This window comes from Brienomyrus brachyistius, chromosome 20 (genome assembly GCF_023856365.1).
Source record: "Brienomyrus brachyistius isolate T26 chromosome 20, BBRACH_0.4, whole genome shotgun sequence".
In the NCBI taxonomy this organism is placed as follows: domain Eukaryota; kingdom Metazoa; phylum Chordata; class Actinopteri; order Osteoglossiformes; family Mormyridae; genus Brienomyrus; species Brienomyrus brachyistius.
In genome coordinates, this window is record NC_064552.1 from 10438350 (window position 1) to 10454218 (window position 15869).

At 43.2% G+C, this 15869-nt stretch overlaps 1 protein-coding gene across 1 annotated transcript in view; it reads right to left on the reverse strand.

Moving 5' to 3' along the window:
• The window catches only part of pcdh15b (protocadherin-related 15b), a 224201-nt gene that overhangs the window by 11163 nt on the left and 197169 nt on the right, over positions 1-15869 (reverse strand). Inside the window, exons 26-34 of the mRNA XM_048987517.1 lie at positions 13987-14096; positions 12197-12337; positions 10763-10890; positions 6129-6344; positions 5119-5207; positions 3563-3739; positions 1895-2113; positions 1009-1017; positions 687-797 (exon numbers count right to left, since the gene is read on the reverse strand). Of these exons, the coding sequence (XP_048843474.1) occupies positions 687-797; positions 1009-1017; positions 1895-2113; positions 3563-3739; positions 5119-5207; positions 6129-6344; positions 10763-10890; positions 12197-12337; positions 13987-14096 (1200 nt within the window). The remainder of the gene's footprint in view (positions 1-686; positions 798-1008; positions 1018-1894; positions 2114-3562; positions 3740-5118; positions 5208-6128; positions 6345-10762; positions 10891-12196; positions 12338-13986; positions 14097-15869) is intronic.

Below are 15869 nucleotides of genomic sequence, written 5' to 3' on the forward strand. Positions count from 1 at the left end.
CTTGTTTCATGAGTTAGACATGCATTCCATCATCTTATAGTTATTTTAAGTTTGTTACGGCATTTATTTGAATTAACATTTTTCTTTATTTGCTGCTGCTTAAAAAAAACATTCCTTTGTTCAGGCAGCCCATAGAATGGGAAAATCAACACAGAAAGTGACACAAAGGAAGTGACAAGCAGCACGCAAAATTAGCTAAATGTTTTAGATCTCTTTCAGACGGCTGTCAAGGCCGCATGTTTTCTGATGTCGTCTTGAGATGTTTTCCTTGTAATTATGACTGCTTTCTTTGACACCCTCACAAATAAGATATTTTTATATTATTATTAATATGTATAGCATTCCCCCAGATGAAATAATATTAAATGGGTAAGTCCATTTCAGAATCTTGTACCTTAAATGATCACAAGAAACTGACCATCACCGATGACGGTGTTGGATCTCAGTGCGATGGAACGGCCGAAACCGGGGAGTGCCGGGAAATCCACTTCGCCAAAGGAGTGATATTTCTAGTTAACCTTTCGATCCTACTCGGCCTGCTTCTCGGCCGTTTCATGGAGGCCGCCGAATGAATATCCGCTGGCCTTTATTCCGAGCAAAGAAATTTGCTCAAGATCAAATCAACAAATTTACGGAAACACCCACTGGCCTTGGCGTCAGAGAGAAGAGAGGCGGATGACACGTACATGGTGCTGTCCCCGAGCTCTTCGTAGAGATTGTTAGTAGTGCCGCCGGCGGATTTTCCCGCTGGTAGAGCCATCTGGATCCGTGCCGTTTTTGCACATTCAGCTTGACGCCTTTGGCAAAAGGTGAGAAAAACGCTATTAGCATAATGCTGTGCTACATTGTAGGTGATAACATAAATAAGTAGCTCCACACAGACAGCGCACACAAAACACATAAAATCAATTACGGTACACATTACTAGATATATGTATATTTTCAATTATTGATTTATATTTACACACAAGTTAAAACAAGAGGCAGAACTATCGAAAAAATACTCACTCTTTGAATCTGTTGATGTGCAATGGGGAATAAAGGCAAGAGAAGTTAGTTACATCACAGTTTAATACCGAATCAATAAGACACACAAAAATTATGGGCCCTGTCCCTGCAGATGGGACATTTCCTTCCCCAGATTGAAAATCCAATGCTTTTTAATTAAACAATTTTAATTAAACATTGTACTTGCGAAAGAAAAAAAATAATAACGACTTACTTAAATTTCGAATACAAAATACATATTCACTCATGTCCTTGAGGTAAATGTATGCAAGCAGACATTTTTCAGGGCGCAGAAATGCCACTGGCGTCCTTCCTCTGAATATTATACGACTCAGTGAAAGAAATGAGGGTTTTCATTGCATTGCCATGACAAACAAAGTAGAATTAAACAAATCCTTCTGTGTGCTTAATTCAACCTTTAGCCTGTATTTTTAGTCCCATTAACCAATTATTTACCAACTCCTCCCCAGCTACCTGTGGGCAAATTAATGCTGCTGTACCTCTGGACAAATTCATATAGATGGTCCAGTTCCTTCTGCTAAAGTCTGACACCTACCCCCCCCCTCCCCCCCCCCCCCGCTACATATTTTTCATTTCCGGCACCTTCGAGTGTGTTCTCAAGAAGGCACATCTTTGAAAGTGCTACACGCTACTGTCCTGCTTCTTTCAAAATGCAAAAGGAAAAAAAAAACACATCCCATAAAAGCAGCTGTCAGACCTTAATATTTGGCACAGAGGGAAATAAATGATCAGCTTTCAAGCTGAGTGAGAGGGAGATTAGCCTGGCTCTAAAAGCCATTTCGAAGACAAATCAGAGGGAGACAGACATCTCCGAATACCTGCCAGACATGTATTTTCAGTGCCCAGGCCTCTGAGCCCTACTTACTGTTTGTAGGTGACCATGACGATAACGATGGCAGGGATGCAGCAGAGGATAATGATGATGGCCAGGGTCAAGAGCGCCCCCTCTGTGTAGCCCACGGCCTGTGCAGCCTTCTTCACGCTGGCCACTATATCGGGGGAGCGGATCTCCAGAATGCGGCCACCCTGGCCCAGATAAGGCTGGAACTCCTTGTTGATGTCGAGGATCTTTCCATCCAGGAACCTTTTCCACAGACAGACAGACATACATTCTCGATGAGCTCCGGGTCTTTTGGAAGCTGGACACAGGCAGTTGAAGTAGGCCGTCATTTTCAACAATATGCACCCTAAGTGCTTTTACCGAATCCTCACACTAGCGTCTCTGTTTTTCGCAGGTCTGCTTCTCTGCTTCCATGTGTTGGGGGATGATTCTAAATAAGGTCTTTGTATTACCTTGCAAATCTGGTCCATTAAGTATACTCGGTACATATTTATAACTTAAAATTTCTGAATGCAGATGGAGTTCAGTGATTATTTTTGTGCTAACTGAAGCCTTTTTTATGGAAAATAAAAATGATCTGACCATCACCTCATTATTTATTCCTCCAGATATGTATTATTTCTAATTCCTTTTTGAATACACGCCTTTGTCGAAATGTGTATCCCTCTTCGAAAACTGATCCCCCGACTGAAGAGATTTGGTTTTAATGCATATTTTATTGCTATTGGTTTCTGTGAGAATAAACCCTCATTCTCAGGTACGCTGTGGCTCGTTTCCCATCTAGGTGACGTGCCGAGCCGCGGCTTCATCCGAATTCCACTTCCGGCGAAGTTGCCGTCTCAGGCGACGGTTTAATGTGGGTCCCGCCAAGTTTGGCGGCGGCTGAACTGAGAAGAATCAAGTCAGAAATAGAAACTTTTCTCACCCTAGTGACACTGCGGTTGGAAGTGAAAAAGAGGTTCTCCCAGCGCCCTGCGTTAATTACAGCCAGTCGGGCTAAAGCGCCCGCCCGCGATAAGACTGACGTGCCACGCGTTCCAGTGAAACACCAATAAATTGCTTTCCGATATAGAAAACATCTCAACATCTGATACCATGCTGACAGCCCAGGACAATAAAATATTATGAAAAGATTAATATTTTGCCAGCAAAGAAAGCAGCCATCTTTGTTTTGACTACACAATTGTTTGCTACAAGAAGGAAACAAGAAACAGACAGGGGTGGAGAGAGGGTGTGAACAAACAAGTTTTTTCCCATATGGGAGCGAGATGCAGACGATGGAGAGTGTTATAGTAGGAAATGTTGCCCAGTTTCAGATGTGAAGGGGGCAGTGTGTGATCAGAAGGTCCCAGGTTCTAATCCCAGGGTCAGCAGTGCGATTTCACTGTTGGGTCCATGCGCATGGTCCTTATCCAACCGTCAGTTGCTCATAGGCTCTGGCTTTCTCAAAAATGTATTTCGCTTTGGCTAAAAGGACCTGCTAAATAAATGTCATGCATTTCAGGTTACAGTTTGTCAGTCAGGCATATAACCAAGCCACTGGCTACGGGGCCTCTCAGAGTCAGCCGGGCAGAAATCGTCTGGAGATTCGTCTGCCCAGAACAAGGCTACTGCCACCTACGTGCCCCTGTCTACTATGCATCTCACGGCCGCCACCAGTAGAAGGAGGACGTGTGCATCAAGTGAACTCACTTAAAAAGCTCCTGTCGAGTTATGGCCCTGTTGGTCAGCGGGTCGACGGCGTACACCATGAGATCTGACTTGGTGTAATCCTCCTGCTCGTAGCCATCTCCAAACCGGCGTGCCCCGATGGACTCCACCAGTACCTTCGCCCCTGGAATCTGATCTTGGACGTAGCGCTCAAGAATCCTACAAATTGGGACAAATGCATTTTCTGGTTAAGAAACTTGAAACGCCTTTAACGGCTCTGCTTGCGAAATCGCTGTGAAAAAAGTCTGCACTTTAGCCAACGTCTGAATGACTCAGTCTTTCCCACAAATTTCAGATCCATCAAATCACATCTTAACACCGATGAGGTGCCCGATCACAGACAGAAAAGAAAAATCATTCCTGAAAGCCTTAAACCCGAACGACGTCTCAGTGACCACGCTTGGAGAGAAACAGCTTGATAATTACATCTCAAAAAAAATTACCATACTGAGAGGAGAAATTATCCTGCTTTTAGGGTAAATGTATAAAACCAAGTTAAATATATTTTATCATCTTCCCCCTTCAGATCTGTTTTAAAAAATGCACATATGGGTGACAAAAGTTGGTTACATTATGCACCACATCATTTACTTCTAGGCTGATGACCCTGGCTCTTAAACAGGGATGGCGAAAACCATCACAGTACGTGCTGTAAAAAAAATAAAGGAATATCTTCCAGAACTGTGTGGCTAAATGAAATGGAATGGGAACAGTAGGGCACAGCGTACCAAGTACCCTTTGCCTCAGCCTTTAGCTGGGACATGCAGAGCTCTCATCTCTGAGCGGCCTGGCATTCTGAACCAATTACCCGTTGTGCTATTCCGTCTACTAGGGACAAAAAGAGAGGGGAAGGTATTCAGCTTAGATTGATGGGCTTCCCCTTGGGATGCGGAAAACCCAGAATAACTGGGCTGGCCCTCAGCTGAGGCCGCAGCTGTGGGGGCCGAGGTGGGGGAGCGCAGAGCCCCCGGTTCCCGGCGTCGCGCGTAGGCCGCTTTGTCGGCACTGAAAAGCAGGCTTTCACGCCGGCATGGGCATTCTCGTGCATGCCTGGGGGCCATGGAGCAGGACCCCGCAGGTAGCCGGGATTAAACTGACCCGCTGGATTGTTGTGAGGGCTGGGCGGGGGGGGGGGGGGGGGGGGTAAGTGATTGCTGCTTCCGGAGTACGGTGGGACAACTGTGAGGAAGCCTTGATTTTTCAGCGCTCGCTTGCTGTTCGTCGAGGCCAGAGGTTTGCCGGGACAAAAAGCAAAAAAATGAATGCAAGAAAACATGCATTTCACTCCCCGGAGCAAAGGCACCACAAGGCGAAATCAGTCGCCAGAGATACGAAAACAAAAAGAAACACAATCATCAAGCGCAGGACGGAAGCATCTGTAGGATGTTAAGTGTGTTCGAGCACCGCAGAAATTTAAGAAGCGGACCATCAAAGAAACTGCTTTCCGGGAACTTATGGGAAAAAAAATGTAAAGATTCACAGGTGACCAGAATAAATTTTTGTGATTGACTGATGGCCTGTGCGTAAAAGACACTCACCCAATGAGCTGTTCCTTGTTCTGCTCCACCACAGTGGGCGGGACGTTGGACACCACCACCTGCATATCCAGCTGATTAACCACAGATATCTAGGACAAGTAGTGCAGATTACAATTAATTTACTCTGTCTTTTTTCAATGGTTTCTTGCTAAATCAGAGACTTCAGATCAAGAGAAAAATGCATATATAGCCTTAATGAAATGCACTCTTTTGAACAAAAGAAAAACAAAATTTTCTGTTGATACCAGGTACAAGGAATCCAACAGTAGCATTCAAATGAAGTGCTTTTTCAAGCTGCACCATCACAAACACGCATATACAGTAGCAGTCAAAAGTTTGGACATACCTGGTTTATTTGTGCTAATTTCTAAATTTTAGAATAATTATAAAGACATAAAAACTATAAAACAACATATATTGAATTACATAATGACCAGAAAAGTATTTGATTTAAAAAGTACATATACTGGGGGGGCGGGCAGCAGCTCTGTGTGTTGGGACTCAGAAGGTTGCTGGTTCAAATCCCATGGTCAGCAGAATGACCCCACCATTGAGCTCCTGAGCAAAGCCCTTAACCCCAATTGCTCCAGGGACTGACTGACCCTACTGTCTCCTCTCTGCTTTTCCAGCCATCCTGAAGGCCCCACACATACGCTGAGCACTCACTGGCTGCTTTTTCTTCACTTTCTGCTGAAACGACTCCAAAACCATTTCTTCTGTGTGTAGGACAGGTGGCCACTCCATTATTCTCCTTTGTAGGTGGCTTGGTGTGCCCAAACTTTTGATTGGTACAGTATGTATTCTAAAGTTCTGGGTCTGAAGTTCCAAAATGCTTTTGTAGGATGCTGAACTGCATGTTGCTCTCTCAGAAGGAAGCTGGAGGAGCGTAACACCGGGAAATGGGGTCTGCAGGTGAGCTGAGAGGCTATCCCCAGTAGCATGGAGCACAGAGCGCTGAAGCGGAAAGCGCCAGAAATGAGAGGTGTGCTTCTCCAGGCGGAGACCCTTACCACCACGTTTGCTTTGCTGCTCATCCCCTTCCCATAGTCATCTGTTGCAATAACATCAAATTTGAAGTAGGACCGCCGCATGTTCCTGTAGATAATTGCCGATTTAATGATGCCGGTGTAGGGCTCGATGACGAAACTATCCTTGCCGTCAGTCGAGGGAGGTATTATCAGTCTGTATTGCATTGCACTGTAATTCCCAGTGTCTTTGTCCAGGGCCTGTCAAGCAAAGATAACAAAAAATGGGCTGGACATCGGTGAGAAACCCAAAGATGTGCCGTGTCCTTAAATTGCAGTTCTGTTACTTCACATTAGGGGGAGACTTTGAGCTTTCAAAAAGTGCAACAAGGACAGTGTACCGTCACCCAGCTCAGCCGGCTTCAACATTCAGTGCGGTCCTCGGCCATGACGTTGATTTATAATACCTTTTAGGTTTGGGGGAGTGTAAAGCTACAAAGATAGCAATATACCCTCCTCTGGCTCTGTCATTAACACAAATGAGGTATTTTTAGTGTACTAAAGAACTTTTCCACTTAACGGTCCTCCCATCGTGTTAAGGACCATTGCAGTAAAGGTTCAAGGCATTACTGGAATGTCTAACCCTGGTCTTAATATGATTAGATAGAAAGCAGAGGGATTAAAGGTTGTTAGAGGAAGGTGGTAAAAATCCACATGCCACATTGTCTAAGGGTACAATGGACCATCCAACTAGACTCAATGGTGGCAAGTCATCCATCCATCCATTTTCCAAATCGCTTATCCTACTGGGTTGCGGGGGGTCCGGAGCCTATCCCGGAAGCAACGGGCACGAGGCAGGGAACAACCCAGGATGGGGGGCCAGCCCATCGCAGGGCACACTCACACACCATTCACTCACACACACATTCCTACGGGCAATTTAGCAAGTCCAATTAGCCTCAGCATGTTTTTGGACTGTGGGGGGAAACCCCAAGACGACATGGGGAGAACATGCAAACTCCACACACATGTAACCCAGGCGGAGACTCGAACCTCAGTCCCAGAGGTGTGAGGCAACAGTGCTAACCACTGCACCACCATGCCGCCCCATACAGTGCTAACCACTGCACCACCATGCCGCCCCATACAGTGCTACCCACTGCACCACCATGCCGCCCCGGTGGAAAGTCATAAATATCTAAAAATGAGGCATCATTTTGATTGCTACCATAGTGGTGATAAGGGTTCAGGATTGATTTGGAGTGAAACTTCCATGAAATTGGATTTGGTTTTCCTTTTCCACAAGGAAATGTGTTGTTTTCATATCTATGGGGCGAAGGAAAAAATGGTGCTGTAAAAAGAGCTCGTTTTGTTAAATGTACAGTGTAAAAGATCACACCAACTAATTATGCAATCAGTCAAATACGGTGCCGTCTCTTCCAGGGGGAAAAACAGAATTAATACTGTATCTATCTTTCTCGTTTGCTGCTGTAACAACCACCCCCAAGAAAAAACATTTAAAGATTTAAAGGTAGATTAGTCTAAGCTATAGGCTTTTGACCTGCTTTGTTTCAGTTCATATTAATGTTCAGTGCCAGGGAACTATTTTGAATGCGCAGAGATCAGAGTACCACTCCCACTGCGAGCGAAATTCAGCAGCGCTGTTTACAACAAGCACCGCAGCAGCTCAATAACCCACACCTCAGCTCAGTTCAATCAATCAACTCTGTCCCACTTATGTTTTAATGATTATACCATTAGCACTCCCAATGAACAATTACTAAACGAAAAACTCACACGATGACTAACTATCATGCTTAAACAAACCCCCCCGCCCCCCAAAAAAAAAAAAAAAAACAACACAAAAAAACTAAATACAAACATCTAAAAGGAACCCAGGCATCCATCCAGATCTAAGTAAGATTAGTTGTGTTGAGCGATTCACTGTTTCGTGCTCAGTTTGGGCTTCGGACAAAAATGAGAGAGAGGGTTTATGTTTGCAATTATTATTAACGATATTAATGACAACTGCCCTCATGTCTGCCGACTGTCTCCCAGCCAACGGATCAGGCACACATACTGTAGAGCAGTAATACTACCAGCAATTCACAGATCAGGCTAATTAATCAAACAAAATTGATGGCTTCAGGGGCGAAAAAGCAAGACAATAAACAAGAATGGGCTGAATAGAAATTTTGTTCAGACTGTTGAGTCTAATGCCCCAATGCCAAGCTTCTGTTAAAAAGTGCTTATATTAAAAATGGTAGATGACAGTCAACTTGACATTTATAGTGAGAGGACCCATCCGCATTTTCTGACACTGCCTAGGGGTTCAATTAAATAAAATAAATTTACTCTTCAGCTTATCATACATAGCAAAAACAGTGCTGAACATATATTAGAGGTAATACTGGCAAGTTCTTCCGGCTATTTTGTAAGTAAACGCACTTCAGACATAAACTACACTGTGTTACTAACGGCATAGTCCTACAAAAATGTAACAACTGAAATGTCTCTAATATGGTTACATTTAAGGATCCAGTAAACAGCTTTTGTTTGCCCTGTGGCAAGTTTACAAAAGTCAGCCGATACTGAAAAAGCACCGTTTATTTCTTGGCTGATGTCCACCCTTGCAGTTGATCCTCCGACATCAATGTCAAGGGGCCTGTTTTGTCAACCCTGAGGTACCTCACTTAGCAGAGAGCTGCACGGATTTGGGCTCGATTTTACTAATCAAGAGAGATGTCGAGTTCAGATACTGCTTGTTTTTTTGCAGCAGTTAGAGATAAAGAATTTATAAACTAAAGCCGGCACGATTAACTGTGTGCTGTCGATCACATGATATATCTCAATGGGAGTCTATGAAGTAGTCGACATGACGAGGGCCTTGCCATAGTGAAAGACAGCAGTAATGCTTCTATCTCATGCGGGTTTTGAAACTTTATTTCTCCTGCCTCTAGTGCCCAAAGCCGCACTTCAGATATGAAAATTAAATTTACTTTTCACTAATAAGCAACCTGGGTCAGCAGTTACTGTCAGCTGACTTGGGGAAAAAAATACTATATAATGAAAAACTTGCTGTATATGGCCTTGTTATATATTATCAGCCATACATTGCATGATTCCAGCACATTCGGAATCCCAGACAAATTGTTATGACAGGAGGAGTATCCCAGCGTCGAATGCCATGTGGGATCTTTCCACTGTTACAGTGTGAGATGGTAAAGGACCCCTAAAGAACGGCTCCCACCACAGCCAAACCAAAATACCACACCCCATTTTCATGATAAACATCTTGGATTCTCAATTTGGTGGTATGACTTTCATTTTGTTAATGACTGTTGGTAAAAACACATTTTCTCTTTGGCTAATGGAGTAACACATATTAAAGCACTTAACAATTAAGAGTTAATTATACTTACAGTTAATCAGTGTGTTTATTTAATAGCTATGAAAGTCATGTTGTCCCATCTTCCTCGCACTTCAGTAAAATGCCGCCATCAATCTGAGATGGGCATAGCAGGTACTGTTTAATTATGATGTCAGCCAGATTAAACGAGGGGATTCCTATGAAGCATGGACTGAAAAAAATTGCAGGCAAAGCCCTCTAAAAGGCTTAAAAAGCCGGCTGAACATCGCCTTGACCAATGACAGAAAGCATGGTAAATTCACAGACTTCTTGTGTACAACCGGCACACTATATCTGACAAAAAAGAAATACACGTAATCTTGGTCAAACAAACACAGCCAGACACCTTGTCCTCACTGATGAAGGGCTCTCACAAAGATGCAGAAAGCTGTGGTCAGCCTGCAGGTGCTGCAAATTCTTATACTAATGGTGATAATTTATACACCATTGTGCAAGCACAAGTATAGGTGCATAGCAGTACCTCTGCTTGCACATCCCGTCTTATTCTCCGGTGAGAAATGCAATGTTTTATTTTTCGTGGTTAAGGATGTTGCTCAACCACAACATCCCCCCCCCCCCCCCCCCCGTGACCCTGAATAGGATAAGCGGTTACAGAAAATGGATGGGTGGACTTCGCTGAAGGGCCCAAAAGCAATATGATTACTCTTACAGTCACGGAACAAAGCTGTAACAAATAAGAGCCACGCTTCTTACTATCGACATTTGCTAGCTACGGCCATGTGTTAAAAAAAGAAGCCATGCAAGCTAGCTAAACCCGCCACTCAGCTACATCAGCTATTTCATAAGAACACCACGTGCTAGTCAGCTAGCTATATTTTAATTTAATTGTGAAGAATATTTAAGTTGCTTCTGCTTTTCATTTTAAAATAGAACACACGGTTAATCCCATTTATTAACGTCAATCAAGAGCCAAATGCAAAAAATACAATGACAATACAGCCTCAATATAGCCTGAAATGCTCGTATAAACAGTATAATTTAAGGTTCCAACACAACTAGGACTTTTCTTAAAAAATCCATCGGTGATTTGGCACGAAAGAGCACACGAGGGTTATAGTGAGCACAGTGAAATGATATTTATTTGTTTACCCAGCTGTTCTTTGGAGAGATGGACCAGCTTACGACTTTGCAGTTTCTACCGAAGTAACTCTGGCTAAGCATGGAAGAGCACGGCCCCTTAACCGTGGCATCCGCCGCATCCCCCCTCCGTGCTGAGATGGGACGGCACCGGTCCGGCATCCCCTCTCACCTGGACCTTCAACACTGATGAGAAAGTCTTGGCGTCCTCCGCTACCCCGCCGATGTACAGCTGCCTGGTGAAAACAGGCGGGTGATCGTTCTCATCCTGGACTTCAATAAACACTTTGGCTGTGTTAGCTGAGAGGAAGACAAAAAACAAAAAAATGACTAAATAGGAAAAACACGATGAATCAGCTGCAAAACATGTGTGCTGATACATATATCTGCAAATTTGTACATGCTTGCAAAAGAAGCAAATGAGACGAGGGTTAGGGATGATGGATGTGATGCGGGATTCTGCAGTGGAGTACAGTGATGCAGTGAATCACATGACATTTTCTCAAGTCAGCTGGGAGGTGCAAAACGTAGCAAAGAATGTATCGAGTGAAACAAGTTTCAATATATATATACATACACACACACACACACACACACACAGGTATACATAGCGACTGCGAGAAACATCATTGTTCTTTCCCAAGGTGGATACATGTTCTTTACGCTGCTCTCCTAATGGAGTGTACGATGTAAGAGGTCACGCTGGATGTCTGCGGGCAACCACAGGGAATGCCCGCCGCATTACGGCACACAGGCCTGAATCGCTGAAGTGGGGAACATCATTTTGGCAAAGCATCCCCCCGGCTGTTTCAGACACTCGTGACCCCAGCAGGGCTGCTTGGTTCGCCAGGTCACGTGGTTTGTTTAACATTTTGCTGTGTCTTGAAGTCAAGCAACAGATCAGGTGCCAAAAGGGTCTCTTAGTAATGAAGGGCCCTGAATGTGCTAACTGATCCCACTGTGAATGAGCGTGATTTTATTTATTGCGCTGGACAGAGCTGTGTGTTGGTGCCAGTTGTTCAGATGTTTCCTGATGCTTTACAATCCATTTCGGGCCCACTGAATCTTTCATTACACGCAGGGGCATCTACACTCCGCTGAAGCGTTTCACCTGATAATAGGCTCATAACGAAAATTAACAAAGAAAAAGTAACTCTGTTTAAAAAGCTCTTATTTGAGAAGAAATGTTCAAAGAGCATTCTGCGGTCATATCGGAAAATGCACAAATTGCGTTAAATTGATTCTAGCCATTAATACGGAATAATCAAGATGAAGCAAGCTGAATTTAGTTAACAGGAATGTGACAGTCTTAATCAGTTACATTCGGTTTTAGCTGGCCTGGCTTAATGAATATTTAATATTTTATTGAGCTCCTCACCACTTTGGAATAATCAACAAAATAAATAAAACACAAGGATTAGCATTTTCCATTTACTTTTTTGTAGTGGTCTGCTGTAACTATTTTTAATGGTCAGTCTTTGATACGCAGTGCAGCAAACGCATGACTGGAAAGCGCAATGACATTTCAATTCTTCAGCCTTATGAAAATCTTTTTGAAGTCACTACTACCTTCACAAGCTATGCATAATGGTTTTGACAGACTTACTCTTTGAAGGCACTCGGAGATTGGACTCAACAATGCTCAAAGAGTCCGCCTGGACGCGGAGGACATAGCTGGTGTTGGACTCGTAGTCTAGGGCCTTGGCCGTGAATATGACTCCAGTGATGTTGTTCACAGCAAACTCTCCTGGTGGGGGAGACGCAGACATGGCAGGATAACGGCAGGCATCTTGACCAACATGAAGATGGGATCTGCCACCATCTGCACAGGCCGTTCCCATGGCAGATGTAACGAGCTTCACAGAAACCCATTAGATAACATGTATCAGAAAGTGTAAAATCTACACACGTTTCACGTCCTTGACAGGAAGTCAAAAATCTACAACAGGGTTAGGCAACCCTGATCCTGGAGTTTCGGCATCTAGCAGGTTTTCTGTCCTACCTGATGAGTTACTATCTGCCCAGCATCAGGTGTGGCTCATAACAGACCAGGTGGGACAGAAAGCCTGCTGGATCCTGGCACTGTAGGATCAGCATTACCTTCCCCTGGTCTACAGCATCCATCCAGAATTGGATGCAGGTCAAGTAACATTTGCCCAAATGCTCTGGGAAATTAAATGACCTGATTTAGCTGTGATATTTCTCCAGAAGAACAAAGTATGCTGTAGGCATCTGATATACCGTTGGACAGTGTATTTATTGCCATTTCCATGGTACGTGCAGGAGGGTAACAGTAGCATCTTCAATTGGAATTATCTTGGAATGGATCCATCCCATGATAGTACTATGTACTATTTCACGTTAAACAGCAATTCCGCTGGCCATGCATATGTTATGTTAGAATGTAACCAGGCTTTTAAATATGCATTGCTCAACACATGCAGCGCTAAAACATTTTACAGCATAAAGATGCTGACTGCATTTCTTTTGATTAAAAGAAAAAAACTTTTTGCATAATTAGACATTGGACCAGCTGCTCACATATTATCACACATTCTTTAGCCCTTCATCAGTTCCTCTCATGATAAAAACCTGTGTTGTTTCTCAGCATGTACAAGCAGGATTAGGCAAATTAGCGGCATATCTTCATCTGTCTGAGAACCAAAATGGAGTTACGGAAGATAGGACGTTATAATATAACGCTAACACGTATCTGTTCATCTAGGGTGATGCTGCTTCTTGGCATATTAATGACATTCCAGTTCTACGAGGTCACATTCGAAGACTGGTTGACTTGTAGCATCATATGAGACATAATCTAACACGTTTCTGATTGTATTATGAGTAAAGACTGCATTGTTTCTTAGGCTTAATGCTGTTTTATAGAATTTAATTCCCTCCTCTTGTTCTGTTTTTTTTTCCTTCTTATTACAATTTGTTTCCCTGTCGGAATTTGTTAGCTTCTATTAATGGCGCTCTGCTTTAGACGCAAAAGAATGCCTATAATAATCTCAGTCAAAAGGCACCCTAAACTAAACAATCTCCCCCAATCGTGATGCGGGTTCCCAGGGCTAAATGCTGCTGGGGGATTCTTCATATCTTCGTGACTGATTTTCACTGAATTTAAAAGCAATTAATCGCATCGATTCTTTGGTCTCTCATTAAGCAAGTGCAGCGTTATCTGCACATTTCCTCAAGTTGACAATTTAAACTTCTGAATCCCTAGAGGCACCTGGGAAAGTCTCTCATCACTGTACGGAACAAGAAGACCCTCTTATTATCCTTCACCAGTGCTGACACGGTGATGACACCACGGACGACGAGCCGAGTCCTCGAGGATCAAGCTGAGGGTCACTGAAGACAGAACTGAAGTCCAAGGAAATCACTGGCACTCACGGCCTTCGTTCCCCTCCACGATGGAGTAGATGACTGTCTGGTTTATGGCGGCAGCCAGGATGACACCGACCGCCGTCCCCATGGGAGCATTCTCGCTGACGGGGGCGAATCTGCACAGGACAAGGGGAGCGGGTACAGAGAGCAAATGCAGGGAGCCGTGGATGCAGAGAAACCATGCAAAGACGGCTATGAGACCTGACAGCTTCCAGCTTCATACCGGCCCATCGAAATTCAGCTTAGGCATATTATTACACTTAGAGTGTCATTCTTTGCATTAAGGGATACACTGTGTAAGTGTGAAAAGGTCATAAAAAACATGTATGTGTTTTCTAATCATTTCCATCTACATATGTTTTGGTGAAAGTCAACTCTAGGCAATAAAATTAAAAATAGGTTAAACCCTGTAAGGGGTGAAGTGTCACTAACTGTTACCCTACTTAAAGAACAGTTCTCAGTAACGCATTACATTTACAGCATCTTATTTAAATGCAAAAAAATCTATATTTTCATATAGCAAAGGCATGTAATATACTTTTAAGGTTATATTAGCATAGCAAGATGGCAGGGAAGGTGCTAAAAATGACAAAGAAATGGAGAAGAGAGAGGTTGTGAGATTAAACAGCAGGATAATGGTTTGCCATTCGTTCATTGTGTTAACTTGCATCAGTTGGCATTTCCTGGACAACAAAATCAATGAATATCTGCTATTTCAAAGCACGGCGCTGTCCTAGCGACAGAAGCATCGGAGTGGCATTCAAATCTCATCTAGTTTTAGCCCATCACCTGTAACCATGGATATAATAGACTCCTGCCACAGAAGAACACATGTTACGATTTGTCCTGGAAGTCTAAACTAAAATATGCCACGGAGGGGAATGTGTCAACAAGCTTAATGATCTAAGCACTGCCCGGGAGACTGAGGTTGAAAACAGGTGATGCCTGTGAGAATTTCAGGCCTCGAACGCATTTCCTAATGCATTATGGGAAAAGTTTTAATTAAAAATTTAATTAGTATTTCTACAGTTAGTAAATAAATATTATTACTTCCCTCTTCTCTATTTGTGATGCATGACTGATTAACACGGTCTAAAGACATGTCTTTCAGACTTTTGCCCCGCAAAATGGTTTTTAATATTAATGGTACACTGGTACATGTAACAGGCTTACAGGTGTAGCACACGTTTTCGAAAGGTGTATGTTACATATGGTGTCCTTTTTACATCTAGCCTTTCACATTACATATCAAGAGAGGCTTGCAGTAACAGCGGGTGCAGCCTTTCCGCAAGTATTGTATTGGGGTCTTAATTAAACTTAATCCGAAGAGTAGAGAGCAGAATTTCCTGTCAGTGCTGCTTCTTTCAATGCAGGGATAGTAATGAGATTGGCAGACAGGTTTGTCCACTTCATCTGCTGTTTCACCATCAGGAACTGGAACTGAATGTCCTCTCTGCTTTGCTGTACTTCCCAGATAGTACTATATACATAAATATGTGCATATATTTTATATGCATGTATGTATACGGTTTACATGTGTGCAAAAATGCATGCATGCATTCAACAAATCATTCATCCAACACATATTTCTGACTGTGAGCTTTGCTTTAAATTACTGAAATACAAACGGTCACCGAAACCACCCAGTATGCAAAGGAAACACTTTGACAAGTTAAAAGCAGAATACATTTAAGTCAGGAGAAAATGCAAAGTCGATAAAAGGTTTAAATATTTACAACTTGCTCAGATATATTGAAGGAGTGCTCAACTGGAATTTTGGATTAGGAAATCTGGAACAAATGCCAGATAACTAATTCCTAAACCAACTGACATGGTATTTGGCACAGCGGAGAAATTACTGAACCGGATGGAAGGAACTATTCATTTAT